The sequence below is a fragment of the Scheffersomyces spartinae genome (assembly GCF_019049425.1).
Source record: "Scheffersomyces spartinae strain ARV_011 chromosome Unknown scaffold_16, whole genome shotgun sequence".
Classification (NCBI taxonomy): domain Eukaryota; kingdom Fungi; phylum Ascomycota; class Pichiomycetes; order Serinales; family Debaryomycetaceae; genus Lizanozyma; species Lizanozyma spartinae.
In genome coordinates, this window is record NW_025065063.1 from 312,035 (window position 1) to 330,708 (window position 18,674).

The 18,674-nt window shown below is 38.2% G+C and overlaps 10 protein-coding genes across 10 annotated transcripts; 3 read left to right on the plus strand and 7 right to left on the minus strand.

Moving 5' to 3' along the window:
- Positions 1-109: 109 nt before the first annotated feature.
- ARP3 (actin-related protein 3) lies at positions 110-1,369 on the minus strand (the record flags this gene model as incomplete). Its single annotated transcript, XM_043192340.1, has 1 exon — positions 110-1,369. The coding sequence occupies one exon, from the start codon at positions 1,367-1,369 to the stop codon at positions 110-112; it is 1,260 nt and encodes a 419-aa protein (XP_043048312.1).
- Positions 1,370-1,634: 265 nt separating this feature from the next.
- CCT5 (chaperonin-containing T-complex subunit) lies at positions 1,635-3,302 on the minus strand (the record flags this gene model as incomplete). Its single annotated transcript, XM_043192341.1, has 1 exon — positions 1,635-3,302. One exon carries the CDS (start codon positions 3,300-3,302, stop codon positions 1,635-1,637), a length of 1,668 nt encoding a protein of 555 aa, XP_043048313.1.
- A 356-nt stretch (positions 3,303-3,658) lies between these two features.
- On the plus strand, positions 3,659-4,573 carry LIA1 (deoxyhypusine monooxygenase; the record flags this gene model as incomplete). The annotated part of the gene is made up of 1 exon (XM_043192342.1): positions 3,659-4,573. The coding sequence occupies one exon, from the start codon at positions 3,659-3,661 to the stop codon at positions 4,571-4,573; it is 915 nt and encodes a 304-aa protein (XP_043048314.1).
- Positions 4,574-4,718: 145 nt separating this feature from the next.
- RPA12 (DNA-directed RNA polymerase I core subunit) lies at positions 4,719-5,154 on the minus strand (the record flags this gene model as incomplete). Its single annotated transcript, XM_043192343.1, has 2 exons — positions 4,719-5,090; positions 5,149-5,154. 2 exons carry the CDS (start codon positions 5,152-5,154, stop codon positions 4,719-4,721), a joined length of 378 nt encoding a protein of 125 aa, XP_043048315.1.
- A 165-nt stretch (positions 5,155-5,319) lies between these two features.
- Positions 5,320-6,159, minus strand: KQ657_001549 (uncharacterized protein; the record flags this gene model as incomplete). Its single annotated transcript, XM_043192344.1, has 1 exon — positions 5,320-6,159. One exon carries the CDS (start codon positions 6,157-6,159, stop codon positions 5,320-5,322), a length of 840 nt encoding a protein of 279 aa, XP_043048316.1.
- A 980-nt stretch (positions 6,160-7,139) lies between these two features.
- On the minus strand, positions 7,140-8,126 carry KQ657_001550 (uncharacterized protein; the record flags this gene model as incomplete). Its single annotated transcript, XM_043192345.1, has 1 exon — positions 7,140-8,126. The coding sequence occupies one exon, from the start codon at positions 8,124-8,126 to the stop codon at positions 7,140-7,142; it is 987 nt and encodes a 328-aa protein (XP_043048317.1).
- Positions 8,127-8,989: 863 nt separating this feature from the next.
- On the plus strand, positions 8,990-13,178 carry LSB6 (1-phosphatidylinositol 4-kinase; the record flags this gene model as incomplete). Its single annotated transcript, XM_043192346.1, has 5 exons — positions 8,990-9,339; positions 9,435-9,455; positions 9,577-10,619; positions 10,695-10,756; positions 11,133-13,178. The coding sequence occupies 5 exons, from the start codon at positions 8,990-8,992 to the stop codon at positions 13,176-13,178; spliced, it is 3,522 nt and encodes a 1,173-aa protein (XP_043048318.1).
- Positions 13,179-13,204: 26 nt separating this feature from the next.
- Positions 13,205-14,254, minus strand: KQ657_001552 (uncharacterized protein; the record flags this gene model as incomplete). Its single annotated transcript, XM_043192347.1, has 1 exon — positions 13,205-14,254. One exon carries the CDS (start codon positions 14,252-14,254, stop codon positions 13,205-13,207), a length of 1,050 nt encoding a protein of 349 aa, XP_043048319.1.
- A 278-nt stretch (positions 14,255-14,532) lies between these two features.
- Positions 14,533-15,504, minus strand: BUD16 (putative pyridoxal kinase; the record flags this gene model as incomplete). The annotated part of the gene is made up of 1 exon (XM_043192348.1): positions 14,533-15,504. The coding sequence occupies one exon, from the start codon at positions 15,502-15,504 to the stop codon at positions 14,533-14,535; it is 972 nt and encodes a 323-aa protein (XP_043048320.1).
- Positions 15,505-17,451: 1,947 nt separating this feature from the next.
- On the plus strand, positions 17,452-18,576 carry HAC1 (transcription factor; the record flags this gene model as incomplete). Its single annotated transcript, XM_043192349.1, has 1 exon — positions 17,452-18,576. The coding sequence occupies one exon, from the start codon at positions 17,452-17,454 to the stop codon at positions 18,574-18,576; it is 1,125 nt and encodes a 374-aa protein (XP_043048321.1).
- Between the last annotated feature and the right edge of the window lie 98 nt (positions 18,577-18,674).

The following is an 18,674-nucleotide window of genomic DNA, read 5'->3' on the forward strand; positions in this document are numbered from 1 at the left end:
TACAAAAGTGGTCCAGCGTGCACTATAAGTGCGACACTGCGCTTTATAGTAGCGTAGAACCCACACGTATAGAAGAACATTGGTGTGTTAATTAGTATATACTGTTCGCTTATGGTACAGAGAATAAAGAAAAGTTTCTAACAATACTTGGACCCCGTTCATCATAATCATGTTTGGTGAAACAATAGCTCTTAAACTCTGAAGTTTGAGCCAATAAGGATCCCCCGAACCAAACAGCATTTCTTTGTCTCTTATGAGAAATCACCAGAACATCTACCCCGGTACTTTTAACTCCACTTAATCTTTCACTGGCTTCAATTCTTTCGTTGACAAGAGTCTTCAAATCTCTTTGTAATCTTCTGCCAAAATCCTTGAACATCGTGGACCCTCCAGACAATACAATGTTCTTGTACAACTTCTTACGCACATCAATAGGAGATGCTTGGATCACTTGATCGACTACGGTGGGCAAAGGTGTTAAGAAATCAGAGGAACATATCTCCGGATTGAAGAAAATCTCCGGAGCCAAGAACCGTTCATACCCAACATCAACAACCTTGTTCTTATTCTTATCGGCATATTCAACAACATATTGAGCAAACTTCTCTTGAGGATATTCGTCAAACTTTCTAAATTCCTTTACGATATCAGGACAAACATAACAAAATTGTTGTTTGATTTTCTCTGCGGTTTGTAACGATGAATCGGCTTCACCTCTGTCTCTCAACAATGATTGTATAAAAGTGGTGATGTCTCTACCAGCCAAGGGGATGTTTTTAATGGCACCGCCAATGACATACCCTTCGGCCACAGGGATAACATGAGTCACACCATCACCGGAATCAATGACTGTACCAGTTAAAGATCTATCTTGAACCTTAGAAGAGGTCCATGAAGCTGCTAAAGCCAACACGGCTTGCACGGCAATATAAAGACCAGCACAATTGAAGGATTCAAACATAATCTCAGCAACATTCTCTCTATTCTCTGGAGGATTTAAAGGGGGTTCGGTCAATAAAAAGTAATGATCTTCAGGTTCACACCGTAAATACTTGAAGATAGATGCTTCCCAAAACCGTTCCATATGGTCCCAATTTTCTATCTGACCATGTTTAATTGGATATGATAAATTATAGTTTGGTCCGGATGCTGCCGAAAGAGCTTCGTATCCAATAGAAAAGTCCAAATCCTCCAATCCTCTTTTCAGCAGTACAAGCAGACTCTTACTGTTGCTACCTTGACCAACTTTGGATGATGTAGCGATGGCAGTAGGGAATACATAAGATGGAGAATCATTCCCAGCAAATCCTAATTTGGTAAGACCGGTCCCGTTGTCCATCACCACGGCTGGTGTACCCATCAACGACATGATTATTCAGGTGATTGTATGTGAAATTGCGGTTTAATCTTGTTGCTTTTAGCAGGGTCAATTGGTTGAGACGCAGTAGTTGTTGTACGTATTAGTTACTGTTAGCGTGTGCTATGGCTGCTGGTATTAACACCGCCCACCAGGATTTGTTCACCTTCGCATTCCTACATTGTTGGTAAGTCCACGACTTTAATCCGAATGGTAATAGTGTAGGATTAACTACAGTTTATTCTGATTGTATTATATATTATGGTACATTATTCTATCAATACTCATCCTTACCGGAGATAATGACATCATTGATCTTCAAGATCATTCTGGTCAACTGAGTGGCCAAAAGTAACTGTTGCTTCTTCCCAATCAAAGGATCAATCACAAAGAGTTCCTTCATATCATTGGTACCTTTTCCTAAACAATCGACTCCAAGGAAAGGACATTGTTCATTTGTTTGTTTGGCCTTTAATGCAGACAAGGTTTCAATTGGATCCAAACCAGAATTCTCAGCCAATGTCATAGGAATGACATCTAAAGCTGCAGAGAATGAACGGAAAGCATATTGATCAATACCAATTTGTCTATCAGCAGCTTCGGAAACAGCTAAAGAACATGTCAATTCAGCTGCTCCACCACCGTAAACAACACGGTCATCTCTGACCAAATTACGAACAACACAGATAGAATCATGAAGTGCTCTAACACCTTCATCCACGATCATTTGATTAGAACCTCTAATGAAACATGTAACAGCTTTAGTATTGGAACATTCTTCAACCACAAGCATTCTATCTCTGGTAGTACCAAATTCCAATTGTCTAATGACACCAGCACTACCCAACTTTTCAGATGTTAAATCTTCAAATCTTGGAACGATACGTCCATTGGTAGCAATAGCTAATAATTCTAATTCAGATCCTCCAACCCATCTAATAGCGTTTAAACCATTAGAAAGTAATAAATGATTAGCTTCATCATCAAATCCCCATTGGCATGCAACAACATTAGCACCAGATTCTTTGACTGAATCAATCATTTCTTGAAACTTTTGTTGTTCATATTCTTGTAACACCTTGAATTCTTCAACTGATGAGATATTCAATTTATGTTTTGTTTTTGGCTTTGGAGGTTCAAATGGACATGTTAATATAGCAATCTTACAATCTGTCATAGTCTTAGGCATTTGGGGATGTGACCATTCCTTATCTAATAAGACACCTTTAATTAAAGCTGAATCTTCAATAGAACCACCAACTTTACTTTCCATCTTGATAAGTTCAAAATCAACATCCTTACGTTGTAAATCAGCCACTGATAAAACAGCATCCACCGCCATTCTTGCAAAATGGTCATGAGATTTGGAAACAATCTTGGAACCTAAAGAGGTCTTTGCTGCCTTGAAAAGATCGGAATTGACAGATGTATTTGTAACGTCAATCTTATCAGCAATAAAATCTAATTGTTTCACAGCAACTTTACATGCTTCATCAAACCCATTGGCAACCTTAATAGGATGAATACCCTTTTCAATCAATTCTAAAGCTTGATCTAAAAGAGCACTAGCAAGTACAACCACACCAGTAGTACCATCACCAATTTCATCATCTTGAGACTTTGATAATTCAACCAATAACTTGGCGATCTCTGAATCCAAATCCATTTGAGTCAAAATTGTAGCCCCATCATTAGTAATCGTAATTTCTCCATCAGGACTCACCAAAATCTTATCCAACCCGCGTGGACCTAACGAAGTTTTAACAATCAGAGATACAGCACGAGCAGCTAATATATGAGATTTCGTAGCTTCTATACCCAGTTTCCGTTGCTTATTACCTTGATCTCTAACAATAATGAACGGTCTTCCCATCTCATCTTGTGCCATGACTGCATTTGATAAATCGGGCATTGCTGTGCCAGGAGGTGGTGCACTCAAAGACATTATTTCCTAAAGTGTATCCTTACTGTTGACAAGGGTCTTAGAGATGATCCGGAAACACTTGATACTTGTTTGTGCTTACCACGCTATATGGAAGGTTGTAGATTATTGATCTAAAAAGTGGAAAATTTTTTGAGCAAGCACGACGTTTACAAACATTATTCGTGACACAAATTACTTTATATGGTTTTTGAAGACGTGTTATAGTAGACTTCCGTATACGGAACACTGTACTGTTTGTAGTGGTTCATTATCGCATATAATGACGTTAATTTTTCACCTCATCTGACACCGTAAAGCCAAGCACGATTACATCGTTCCTCATACACATATACATAGCTCTTCCTCCTTATATAATAATGACCACCGAAATAGACATTGATACTGCCTCTTTGGAAGAGTTAAGAGATATCTTACTTAACAAGAGTGGCTCAGTCAAGCTTGCACTCAGATTCAGAGCCTTATTCAATTTGAAATGTGTTGGTACGGACTCCACCGACCAGAAAGAAGCTGAAAAGGCTATCGAATACATTGCTGAAGCCTTTGCTGATAAGTCTGAGTTGTTGAAGCACGAAGTTGCCTACGTGTTGGGTCAAATCCACAACTTGTACGCTGCTCCATTCCTTAGAAACGTTTTATCAAATGATGATCAACAGTGTATGGTAAGACATGAAGCTGCTGAAGCTTTGGGTGCTTTGGGTGACAAGGATTCCTTGCCTCTTTTGGAACACTATTTTGAAAAAGACCCTGCTATTGAAATTAGACAAACGTGCGAGTTGGCTATTGAAAGAATTAAATGGGAAAATAGTTCAAGTGCTAAGACCGAAACCCTTCAAGAGTCTCTTTATACTTCCATTGACCCAGCTCCTCCAATGGCTACTGATCAAGAGTCTAAGGTTGATAAGTTACAAAAGATCTTGAATGATCAAGACGAAACTCTCTTCAACAGATACAGAGCCATGTTCAGATTAAGAGACTTGGGTACTGATGAAGCTGCATTAGCTTTGGCTAGCGGGTTTGAAGATCCTAGTGCCTTATTCAAACATGAAATCGCTTATGTCTTTGGTCAAATGTGTAACCCTGTCACAGTTCCTTCTTTAATTAAAATATTGAAGGATGAGTCTCAAGCTGGAATGGTCAGACATGAAGCTGCTGAAGCCTTGGGATCCATTGGTACAAATGATTGCATCCCTGTGTTAGAAAGTTACTTGAACGATAAGGAAGATGTTGTTAGAGAATCAGCCATTGTTGCTTTGGATATGTCGGAAGTATAAAATATATTTTATAGTTGTATAGTTGGTTAATTCTTTTTTTTTTGTTGTTAGTGGTTTGGTACTTTAATATGATATAATTTCTTTCGTGTTTAACCTTTTCCTCTATTTACATACACATTTTATAAACATCAACAACCCATTATGCTCAATTATTGGTTCTAAACCGGTACCCACATCCAGTACATGTATAAAAGACAGTTGCACCTTCATCAGCAGATCTTAATTGTAAGGTATGATACTGCATTTCTTCATTCCCACACTTTGGACACTTTTCTTTAATTGTAGCACCCTCTTCAAGCTCATCATTCTTTAAAGTAGTTTTCACTACTGACCGTTTCAACTTTAAACTAGAAGGGAATGCATCATCAGATGATTTAGTCACCACCTTCAAGTCAGCAAACTCTGATGCTGGATATGTTTTTGTGCACAACTTGCAGTCCAAGGTATCCTTGGAACCAGCAGAATCCAATAAGTTACCACAATCGGTACAGAATATCAACGACCCAACCACAGACATCTTGTTATTACCCAATAACTAACAGTTGGCCAGGACTTTTATCAAGTACGAGTACAACATTCATGTACTGAAAATTTCCGATGAGCTTTAGTCACGTGACATAAATTGTAATTATAACCAATTTGAGGCAATGTTTTCAAGTGATTATCTACCCTTAAGACCTTATCTACTTAAATTAGCTCTATTGCTTGATTAACTTCTATCTATGTTTATCTACTCTTTGATGATATCAATTCGTTTCCAGGTCTTTGCAAAGATCTTTGTATTCTGGACGAGAAATGTCAAACCCCTCAGTAGTTTTTCCATACGTATTTCCACCTAATCTGGAAACAGGTTTAAGTTTCCCAACATCCAATCCATTCAATTGCTCATTAATAACATCTTCACGAGCATGGAATCTGACCCCTTCAAATATAAATGTACGACCAGTTACCTTGTCTGGATTTCTTCTTGATTTCCATTCGTGTACTGCTACTACTTTAGCTTCTATTGAGAATGCAGACTCTAAAACATGGGGAGGTTTAACAACTTCCGAATCAGCTTTCGTTAACCCAGTAATCTCCCATTCAGAAACACCATAAGGACTATTAACACAAGTAGCATTAGCAGCCTCAACAAACCATTCACTGATGATATTAATAGTGCATTCTTCCGTTTCAAGTAAATTGCGAGCGGTGTCTTTGTTCAGAGTAGCAGATGTTATCCCCACTGTGAAGATAGGAGGGTCAGCATTGCTCAAACCAAAATATGAAAATGGAGCCAAATTAGATAGACTACCATCTTTACTTAAGGTCAGAATCAATGCTATAGGTCTGGGAACAATGGCACTAACTAAAGTCCGGTAATCATCTCTAGGATCTCTTTCGGAAGAAGTAGGGTCAATTGAAACCTTTTTATACTTTTTCCAATCATCATTACCACCAGCTCCAGATCCAGCTATAAAAGGACCCCCATTTGGCAGGTCTTGAACGGTGAAATGAGATGAACCTTCTTTGGTCATTGTGTATGATGATTTGAATCTTGACATGAAAACACGGTTGAAACTGAATATAGTGTTTCTAGCTGACATGTTTCAAGTGGTTTATGAGTTTATCATCTTTTCACCTATTAGTAATCTCATTTGTGTAGATGAGGGACGTGGATGCGGTAAATGAAAATACGTGTGAGTTAAAAACAAGAGATAATTTGGAGCAGAAGAAATTGATAAGACATTATATAGACATTCAAGACATTGTAGTAAATATCAAGACATTATAGTAAACGTTATATTACACGTTGTAGAGACATCATATTAAACTTCACATCACTCATTGTATGAAATATCATATTCTTCTTTCAAAGAACTTACTCTACAGCTGCGAAAGAGACGTAGTTAGTCGTAGTAGTTTTTGAATGTACATACGTTTGTCCGTATATCTGTAGTTGTAAACGTATCCTTGAGTCATTGCAACCAAGTCATCATCATCTTTTTCAGGTAGAATGATTGTCTAGCTCATAAAAAGTAGACAGAGGTAGGCAATAAAAAGCGAAGTATGATTGAAACCACTCTTCAATTAATTCTACAAAATCATTTTAATAATACCAATTATATTAATGCCAACAGGTATGGTTTTACGGCATACAATTATCCTTACGCCATGTTGTCGTCGTTCTACTATTCCTATCCAACACCCTAGCACCATAACCATCTTAGGTTGTGTACGTACGCACTGAACTCCATCGTTCGGTACAGTCTCCGAAAAACACCGAACCCCTCATTAAATGTGTGGTGGGTATAAACGGCCGGATGCAAATTTCACACGCCGGTCCCCACCAACACTGTCCACTTAGTGACATGACGAGGAGGAGTTATGTGGGGCTCTTGTGTTATTGTTATTGTTAAACTTAACTTTCAACACTGGTGGGTTAAGTAAGTCATCGGAATACAGAAGCTATACTCCTGGTATCAAATTAATTAAAACAAAGAAGAAGAAAAATAAAATAATAAAGAACGGTGCACACTAAACATTATTAATACTACAAGCTATTAAAGAGACAATGACTTTCACACTAAGATTGAGGGTACATCTTGTGTTGGATTTGTCTGTAGTAACCCTCCAATTCCATTCTTTGGAAGAGCTTGCCCAAATAAGGCGAGTAGACAGGATCAGTTAAAATTTTCTGCAACAGATCAGATAACATGTTGCTCTTCTTGGCCTCAACAAAGTAAGAGTTAAGATCAATGTTCTTCAATGCTCCTGTATCATAAACGTTAGTTAAAATTTGTCCAACACCAGATAAAATAGTGGTACTGTTTAAGACATCCATAATAATATAGGGCGCGACATTAGTATTGTTCAAGGCTTTCAAGATATCAGATACAGAAGCCAGGAATAATTCAGATGAAGTGAGTTGAGATACCAAGTTGTAGAAAAACGTGTTTGCAGACCCGGCATATTGTGAAGTGTCTTCTCTTTTGCCCAAGACAGTTTGTTTGCTGTTCCCATTGGTGGTAGAAGCTTTGGACTCATTGACTAATTTGAAAATATAGTCAAAGGTTAAATCATGACCATCACCTAAACCTTTAAGTAGTTTGGGAATCCAAATTTGGTCAACCAACAATTGCCCCAACATGTCCGCAGTACGGTTACGGTTGTAGTCTTTGATGAGTAAAGTACCAGAAGTGGTTTGAATGAGTCCAGAGGCTTCGACAACATGGAGAATACTACTAATGTTTAAGCTTCCAGAACCAGCAAAGGTCAGAATAAGATTATTGTATGTACCATTTAAGGCGTTGACAATCACTTGAGAAAGCAAAACAACATTAGTGGAATTATCCAAGAAGGCTTCAGCAGCATCCACAATCAAATTGGTCTTGTTAGCATAAAGCAACAAGCTTTCAATAGTAGATTCATCAATGGCTGAACCAGCTCTCTTCACCATTTTGATGTTGTGTGAAACTTGCTCCTCTAAGTCAAATTCGGTCCCAGCAGCAGATGCTTGAGCACTGGCTGCCAATCCGAGAACAGCAACAGGTATAAATGTGGTGAACCTCATGGTTATCTTTTATCTTATGCAATGCAATATGTTTTCTATGGGTGACCAAACAAAAGTTTTCGCAGACGACTTTTTCTGTGGTTATATACGACGAGTTGTGGGTGCAACTTTTTCTTTAACTAGTCTGCCGATGGGGAATAAGTTCTCGGCTTTTAATGCTGCCGAACGTTTGTGCACGATCACTGCACACAATCTAAACAAGAATGATGCCAAAGTAAAATAGCAGAAATTGTGACGGAGTGGAGTAAGGATGATGTAGTTATAGTGTAAAAATAATCCTCCTGATTTTTCTTGTTATGGTGGGTGAGTCGGAAGAAAGGAACTGCGTAGCCGAGTAAAAACTGTGGTACGTCCGTCTTTCAGACTCTATATGTTCTTTTCGTTTGTACTACGAGACGGTCTCCCTCCCTTTCATTTGTAAACTCTTTTTCTTTGAAGTAACATTGCGCAACCCACTTGATATATATGTTCAACCTACATACTGAATATAGTAATGTAAAGTTTTGCGTTGCAATAGTAAATACCCTTACTTATTATTGCCCATGTTAGGGAATACGTTTGCCTCACAACCACGAAAAGAATGTCGTGGCCAGCCGAAAGTAACAATAATGGTTGCCTAATTGGGAAGTTGGTATTGGATCTAATACTTCCTAATACGGCTAAGTACCTTCAAGGGAAGTTGCAAAACTGAAGGATTTACAACTTATTTGAGTAAAGAATATGATTATGTAGTAGCTAATAAATATGTTAGACGCCCCGGTGTTAATGAAAGAAGATGTTCTCTTTTTTGTTGTTGGAAAAGCTTTCATATCATCGTATCCGCACTTTCTTTCTCTTGGTCTTGCTAACAAAGTGTTGTATAAATGAGACTCCTGCAATATACCTTTCTCATTGGTTTAACAGCCCTTGGAGCTGCTTATCCTATTGGGAATACAAAGGATATATCTCCTCGTTTAGAGTTATCAGGTTTGTTTGCTCTATTCAATGATAGTCTCCCAAGCGATGTTAAAGATGACATTAATCGTCTAAAAGATATGTTCCATGAAGCTGTTGCACCCAAATATGCTATGGTGAAAAGAGCTGAAAGTACTAAAACTATCAATTGGGATGGTCTTCTCAATTTACTTGGTCCATCCAGTTTCTCCGCGGAATCTAATACTGAAACCACTGGTGCATCCCTGACAATCGACAGTGGTGTTTCGCTGACACTTGAGTCGTTAACCTCTGGGGCTTCTTCAGCCTTACTGGCAGCTGCTAGCTTTTTGGACTCAATTCCAACGTCTTCGAATATTGTATCTTCAGCTTCAGAGTCTATTTCTGTTTCTTTGAGTTCGAAGTCTTCATCATCATCATCATCATCAACATCATCATCAACATCATCATCATCATCATCATCATCATCATCATCATCATCATCATCATCATCTAAATCTTCAAGTACTCGATCAAGCGCTGCTACTCCATTCTCATTGTCAAATATTACTTCCATCAATAGTAACACTTCTTCTGGTACTTTTGACCTGCTTGTCTTATATGCTAACTCAAGTGGACTTATCTGGACTGTGTTAGATCAAGTTGTTGATAATCCAAAACTTGTGTCTAGTGCTTCAAATTACACGGCTGGTATTATTGGCAAAGTTCTTCAACATCCTCCTAACTTGACTACTATTTATACTGGAGCTTCAAATTCAAACATAAATATAACAGGCATCATTGACCCACTAATGAAGTCTGGATTATTGAGTTCTCTTGCAGACGGTCTCTTGCTAGACGACAATTTCCGTCCTAGATTGGCAGAACTTGTCAATAGAGCCGGTAGAGCAAATACACCACTTTTGGAATGGGTTATTCATGATCTTCTTGCTCCCCCCCAAAACAAAAAGAGAGGGTTATTCGATGGAAGTTTGACTTCATTTGTGATGAATTTTGCTGGTTCAGTTATCAATAGTGAACTTTTTATGGGAGTTTTTGGCGATGTGGTCAACTCTTTGAACGACACAGGAGTGGCTGTATATGTTGTCAAGAGGTTTTTGGAAGAAGATAAATATGTCAATATGACTGCAGACTTTTTTGAACAAGTGACCAATTCACCTAAAATAGATTGGGGAGATGTGAAGAATATCAACGCAAAGGCATTGTTAAGTGAATTACTTAGTGATCCTGCAAAGGTATTTGATATGTTGGGCAAGGTATTGAACAATGGTTCTACACAACATGTTTATTCAGCGTTTTCTAAATATTTTGGAGCTGTGAAGAAACTTATTGTGGAGATTGAAGGTGACGGACTCTTTGATTATTTGAACAAGACATTGTTCCCATCTGGTACAGCAAAGGCCATACTGAGTGCGACATCGACCGCTAAAAAGGAGTCAAACAAACAACGAGTTGCCAAAGCATTAAATTTCAAGGAAGTAACCGTGGGAAGTGCCACAATAACTGTATTGCAGACAGCCACAGCGGAAACCAGTTTAGTCACTCCGGAATCTTCAATGGGTGTTCCAATGTTAACCTCAACCTCGTCATCATCACCAACGGCTGTTCCAGAAGTATCTACACTTAGTACCTTAGCAAACTCAGCTAACGGCCGACTGGCATTATCAGCCTTTGCCATAGGGTTGCAGGTATTACTTGTAATGATCACTTAAAGAATATAAAGAAACCACTCGCTCCTTTTTTTTCACAGCCAAAAGGCAAATACTCTCTTATTATCTTTTTTTCTTGAACATATACCCCGACAGGTTTATTTCTTCCTTTACTCCGTATCCTTCACTTCAATTCACTTCCAAGTATATATGTGCATGATATATATGCTATAATGTTCTTTATAGATATGTATATATATATTTGATAATAATAATTTTAGGTTTTTTGCAATCTATGACGTAGTAGGACTTGGCCTGTATATATACATTGGGCTTTTGGTGTATTGGTGTTCTGGGGGGCCATTTTGTACTGTGCTAATCTCAATTTTAACTCAAAGGGCAAACTTTACTCCTTAAGACCCAGATAAAAGGACAAAGCAGTATTAATGAGACGGCGGCGATGAATAACAATTTACTGAGGTCTTTGAATGATATCTCTGAATTTGATGATACTCGAGGAGGAGGTCACCAAAAGTATCTGATACACGCTCCAGGAGTAGACCTGGATGATGAAGTAAGGTACTACATGTCGTCTAAGGTGATCAATAATGGCACGGGTGCTTGTTTACAACCCGTGGAAGAAGGCTCTGGAGTAGTTGTACTGGAACCAGTATCAAGGAGACTGTCAGAAGGGTTCAACAAGTATATTAGAACAGCCGTGAATTGGGCCCTGTCGCCATTGAAATTATCTCATCATCATCATAACCATCATCATAAACACGAAGAAGGTTTATATTGCATCGAGTATTCAGTTTTTAAGCCATTAAACCATATTTTCAGAATAGAGAATGATTTACATTTGGAAGTATTCCGCCGGAAGTTGGCCAACTATCAAGAGAGAGCTTCCTTGGGTAGTTCTGTTGACCCAACTACCATGGTAAGTAAACGGGAATTTGATGAGTTGGTAGATATAGTCATAGAAGGTATAGAGGACCACCCTCCTGCTCGGATATCCCAAGGTTCAAGTGGTTCATATTTTATATTTGGACCAGATGGTACAAGAGTAGCAGTTTTCAAACCTAAAGATGAAGAACCATATGGCCCTTTGTCACCTAAATGGTCTAAATGGATGCATCGGACATTCTTTCCATGTTTCTTTGGTCGTTCATGTTTAATTCCAAATTTAGGTTATATTAGTGAAGCAGCTGCTTCAACTATGGATAAACTATTACTTACAAATATTGTTCCCTATACTGGTGTTGTTTGGCTTAAATCACCTGTATTCTATTACAATTATTGGAAGAAGGGAACACTCCCTCCTAAAATTGGAAGCTTCCAATTATTCCTTAATGACTATGTTTCAGCAGCTGATTTCTTCAAGATGCATCCACTACCTAATGATATTAGTACGTTGCCCATGAATACCACCATGGCCTACAATGATAAGCAGTTCAAATGGTCCAAGAAAGTCATTATGCAATTTCGACATGAGTTAGAGAAATTGGTTATTCTAGATTATGTTATAAGAAACACTGATAGAGGGTTGGACAATTGGATGATAAAAGTTGAATGGGTGGAAGTCTGTTCTTCATATAATGATGATAATAATAATGGCCAGATATCTTCGTCATCTCTATCAACAAGCCGAAGTAATTCACCACCAGAAGTATCCAAAAGAAGGTATGAACCAAGATTGAAAATTGGTGCTATAGATTCTGGTCTAGCATTTCCCTGGAAGAATCCAGACGAATGGCGACTGTTCCCGTTTGGTTGGCTCTTTCTTCCTTATTCCATAATTGGTCAACCATTCACGACTACAACCCGTAATCATTTCCTTCCGTTACTTACCTCAAAATACTGGTGGGAAAAGTTAGTGACAGAACTCAAGGCAGTGTTTCAAATCGATGCAGACTTCAAAGAAAGAATGTGGCATAAGCAATTGGCAGTTTTGAAAGGTAAGGCATTCAATGTGGTTGAGGTGCTTAAACTTAGTTATGCGGGTCCTTTAGAATTGACCAGGCGTGAAGATTTGTTAGTATGGGATGATATTAGAAGTATCCCTCAAACTTTAACTCGTGGAAAGGGAGGAGGAGGAGGAGGAAGAGGAATTAGTTTTAATGGTGGTACTACTAGTGATTATTCTGAACCATTACTGACTCCACATCTCCCTCCTACACTGCCTTTGCTACCATATGCGGAGTTTGACCCCCGGAAGAATACTCAGGACTGCGACACGGAAGTAGTTATGTCTTCAGGTTTGTCTCTACCTGCATCACCCCAAACTGTTAGTGACGTGTTTGCTGATCCCAGCAATGAAAATACACCATTACTAAATGAGGTTAGTGGGTTTGAATACAATATGAGGAATAATTTGTTGCTGGATGAACTGCTTATTAGACAAACTCGTGAATGTGTTATTGAAAGGATTGAAGCTGTTTATACACGAGGACCAGTATTCACCTGGTGTTAAGCATATATACATATGTATATAAATATTCATTTTAAGTTGTTCTTTTCAATGAAAATTGATGGATATTCATCAGAGTTGTTACCTACATAATCTTCCTTATCGATCTTGACTAAACCCTTATCTTCTTTCAACTGCATTTGTTTCAATTTGAGCAAATTGTAGAATGTATTTAATATAGGAGCATCTACACCGTTCTTTTCTGCAACTTTCAAAGGGTTCCCCAAGATAACCTCAATCTCCATCAACTGTTTCTTTCTGGTATCGATACACATCGAAGGACAGTAGAAGAACCCATCACCAATATGAATAAAGAACTCCATAGTCTTCTCTGGTATATCATAACCATCACTCTTGGCTATTGCAATAAGTTCCCTCATTGCGGGTCTAATCAAAGTCTCATTAGCACCATGGATTTGGCATCGATTAACATCCATATTAACTATGGCAGTAAGAGGGTTGAAACTAACATTATAAACCAATTTCTCCCATCTGGCTTTCCGACATTCATGATCTACCACAACTGTGTTTTTACCTTCTATTTGATATATTTCAGCAAATTTTTCCATTGCTGCAAATTCTTTTGGGTTATCATTGAAACTTCCAATTCTAATTGTATCGGTACCTTTAGCAGTGACCACTCCATTCTCATTGGAACTGCCTATATAAATGACTCCTGAAAGTACAACGTTATTGGGGAACGCCTTCTTCATTGGCACCTCAATATCAATACCATTCTGCATAAGTACAATGGTAGTAAATCCAGGAGTCACGGCGGATTCAATTATAGATTCGCATGAAGATGGTCCATCGGGAATATTCTTTGTGGTTACCATAATAAAATCAAATGGACCATGCTCCTTTGCCGCCACATCTATAGAAGGTACAAAGTGGTTGGGACGCCAATTATGGAAGTTTCCATACATGGAGCTATTGATCTCATAACCCTTCTCTTTCACCAAATTATAATCAGAACGTACAACCAATGTAGCATCGGCTTTACCATTGAGATCAAGTGCAAGTGCATTGATAGTTCCAATGCCGCCAGCACCCACAATTAATACCTTTGGAAGAGTCATGTGAACGAACGGAGAATAAATCAACAAAAGGAAATATGATAACGACACTTCCAGATCAATGTTGAACGATAAAGTTTGGGAGATAATTATATAGATATGGCGGGTGCTACCATTCTTTCGGTTACTACCCAATCGGGAATACTACTAGTGACTCATATACATAAAGAATCAAATTATAGTTTTAGTACGGGGTTGGATATATGGCTACGATATGGTAATGAAGTCTAAGTGCATCTATGTGTATAAATAATTATATCTATGTGTAAATCTACGTAACTCTATTGAATAGTTTGGATATCAAAGGTCCCTGAGCCCAGATAGCCATAAAGATGACGAGCATCGATTATTCGTAATTCAAAATACTTGATGATACTTTCTTGATTGATTTTTGCTCCAGTATTGGCAGGTAATGGGTGGCCCATTTCCCTTTGGTATTGTTCAGAACCAGATTTGTGAGTAAGCTCAAGTGTTTGAGTCACCACTGTTAAAGTTTGATTAACTGCTAATGGAAGGGAATAACAAGTTGTAAGTTTATCCATTAGAATGGCCAGAAATAAATCACCTATTCCTGTAAAATAAGATCGGATAATAGGAACACAACAATATTCAACAGTTTCACTATTGGAATATGAATTGAAGGCACAATAAATATTCTCTTTATCAGATGGAAGTCGATAAGAAGTTACTACAATATGCTTTATATGAGGGTTTTTGTACCGAAGTAAAAGAATGGCATCCTTGAGCTCATAAAGTGTAGATATTGACTTTGGAAGTTCAAGAATCAATTCTAGTTCATATTGATTGGGTGTTATCACATCAATTAATTCACTTGGAGGGTGAAGGTCACTACCCACGATAACCTTACGATACGCTTCCACACAGTTATTATCCACATAAAGAACACCTTCATCTCCCATCACTGGATCTAGTAAATATGTCATATTGAGATTAACTTTTTTAAAACCGCTAATACGGTCCACTATAGAATCAATTAACTCCTTATTTGAAATGTATCCAGACACAATACCTTCATATTTGACTCCGATATCCTCTAACCCATCAAATATATTAGAAAGGTCTTCCACAGATATAGTAGAGCCTTTAGTATGACCATAACCGGTATGGTTGGAGAAGTTAACAGTAGAGATAACATCAACATCCCATCCTTGTATTTGGAGAGGGAAAGTGGCAGCCTTTCCGCCCACATACCCGTGTGAAACGTGGGATTGCACCGATAGAAGGCTCTTCATTGATAACAGCTTAACCGGGACGCTTAAGCTCGAGTTGACATGGTTATAGTAGGTAAGTCAGATGGACTCTGCAAGATTGTGAGTCAAACGATAGTCGCGCACCGGAACCAAATCAGGTAGTATTACCTAACATATTACGTAAGAACCGAGTTTAAAATGAAATAGAGATAAATTATACTTCATCGAAACATAAATAACATAAAAATAATTTTGAATTATTAACCATTGTTCAGAATACAAAGACTTAAAAATCACTGTGCATTAGCCTTCAATTGAAATTTCAATCCTAAAATCCCATAGGATTACTTGGAGATTAAGGAAGGAAATTTTCAAAATTACTTTGCAAGAGATGGTACTCATCTCTTCAAATACATAGTACATACATTGTTTCTGAAATAATCTGAAACATATTTGTTTGGCGAAATGCACTATTATTCGTCAACCTATTAAAGAGGAAGTATAAGAAATCTGAGGGGAAAATGTGGAAAATGTGCCAGTTACCCGGCCCGTCGATTCCTTTCCCTTTCCGGTAGGCTTTGGATCAGAATAGGGATGACGCCACCTGTCTGTGGGTTGATGGTGTTTCACGGGCAAAGCACATACAGGAATAGTTTGTGGCAGGAGGCGACACCTACTGGCAAACTTCTGGGACCTTGGAAGTTAATCTGGCATGGTTAACAATTTGCATGCATACTGCTTACGAAGACAATAAGATTTAATTCGACGAGGATTCTGACACCAGTAAGAGAAGAGACTAAACAAAGTAACAATTAAGCCCCAGTTTCAAAGTATATTTTAAGATTCTATTCTACTCTGTAGATTAGAAAGACTATCTCCAATAGAGGTTGTTCGGGTGATTTATTGTCAGAAAGCTTGGTAGAAGTATAATCAGTGGAGTACAGTATAATTGTTCAATTAATACTACATTGTGCTGACGAAATGAGAAGAAATGTAACAAATGTAATACCCTAAAGAGGTACGATTGGATTCCAATGGATTTATGGTGAGATTCTTTAAGCTGAAGCAAGTATTCGCCAAAAGCACCTGAATAATACTTCTTGGGCTTCCAGACGATCGAAATCTGAAACGTCAAAGTGGTTGATAATACGCGTACTGAAAAAAAAGGTACTACTGCTACTCATCGCATAAACACATTTTGGAAGTTAATTTTTCACCAACAGTGTCCATACCACGCCCAGGTTTAAACGCCAGAAATGCACAGAAGGCATTTTTTTTTATTTCTCGTAAGGTGTGGTAGTTAACAGTAGGCCGAACCGGAACCAGCATACTTTAAAATTAACCACGGCCAGAAGATTGGCGATGTAACATACAGTAGTAAAATGGAATAATTAGCATAATAAAACCAGTCTAACAACATAATAAAACCTCTAACAACAATAACAATGCAACACATGTAGTAGCACAATATACTCTGATTCGTATTTACAACTTGATAAGCATATATTAAATTTGTCTCCGCAGTTCATTCTTACATCACGTGCGCGAAAGCCGATGGTTTGTCATTGGCCTTGTTTGTCCTGCCACTATAACCTTGAGTAAGGCAATTCCGACATAGCAATCAAACGCGCTCTAACACAAAACCTTGTAAGGAATAGGTTTACGTTTGTGGTTACCAGGGGCTTTGAACTTGTTCACACACGCACATTTTTTTTGCCGACAACTGCCCTGTCTATTACTATTATTAACAACTTTTTCAGGCATACTAATAGATATAGCCTAGAAGTATTATATATATATAGGATAAATGTTCTCGCCTGATTCCAAATTTCCCTTCAAAAGACTCTTTTTTCTATCATCATTGTCTGATCAATAAATCATCCACCTCCACAAGGTACAGCTTTCACACATCTTTGATCTACTGTTTGTAACAGGTCCCACCAGATCAAATATACTCCCTTTGCCACAATAATTTAATTGCCACCCACTATGGATTCCGAACAGCCTTCAGCCGCTTCTGTCAACGCTACACTTGCCTCTGCCGAGTCTGCATTCAAATCTTCTCTTCCCCCTAGGAAGAGAGCTAAGACTCAAGAAGAAAAGGAGCAACGTCGTGTTGAAAGAATTTTGCGTAATCGGAGGGCAGCACATGCTTCTAGAGAAAAGAAACGTAAACATGTGGAACTTCTCGAAGAATATGTGGTTAATCTTGAAGCCAATATGGCCAAATTACTGGCAAACTTTAACACGGTTCACTCCATCTTGCTGGCTTCTCAACGTCAACAAATTGCCTCTCAAATTGATACAAATGTTTTAACTGATATTTCCGAGTTGAAGGCAAAAATTACTGATAATCTTAATTGTTCAGTTGCTGACTTTGAGAAACAGCGTCAAAAGAAATTGAAAGGTAGAAAACTGTCTGCCTCCAACATTTCTGATTCGGAAGATGATGAAATGGAAGAGGAAGATGCTTCACGTGACTCCCCTGAGCCCAGAGCAGTTTTCTCATCGGTAAAGGAAGACACTAGATCTGTTCAATCAGAAGTTTTCTCTTCAAATGAATCTGTTGGTTCCCATTCATCAGCTCCCTCATCCATTGGAGGAACAGATGGGGATAACGATTTGTTTATTAAGCAAGAACCGCAAGAAGAATCCTTTAAATTGTCGTTTGCTTCTGAAGCCGACAATTTACTTCTTTCAACCTCTGTTACTGGCGACGAATCAAATGTTGCGGCTAATTCTGAGGCTAATTACTTGCAATACCTTTCACCTATTTCTATTAACTCTCCTTCCCATTCTTCCCCAATCGACTTGACCTTGAACACTTTGGCCAACAACTATGAAGGTGAGTTTGAAGACTTGCTCAAGGGATCTAATGAACCACTGATAGCCTCAGCATCAGATGATTCTACTTTTGGCTTGAAATCAACTCTCCTTTCAACAGACTCTTTCTCAAAGAAATCAATCATGTCAAGCAGTTCATTTTCTGCTACCAACGCTCCCAATTCTTCCATATATGATTACGTGGGGCAAAATCCAGAAGTGATTTTGTTTTCCTGCTCCAGATTCATGTGTTATGCTTCAAAACATATCTTAAAAAGTTGTCTTGTTTAAATCAAACAGACTTACAGAATGAAGTTGAAGTAGTTCTCTGCTTTGCTATTGGATGGCTTTATTTCTTGCGCAGGTTATCTTTGTCATCACTGGCTGTA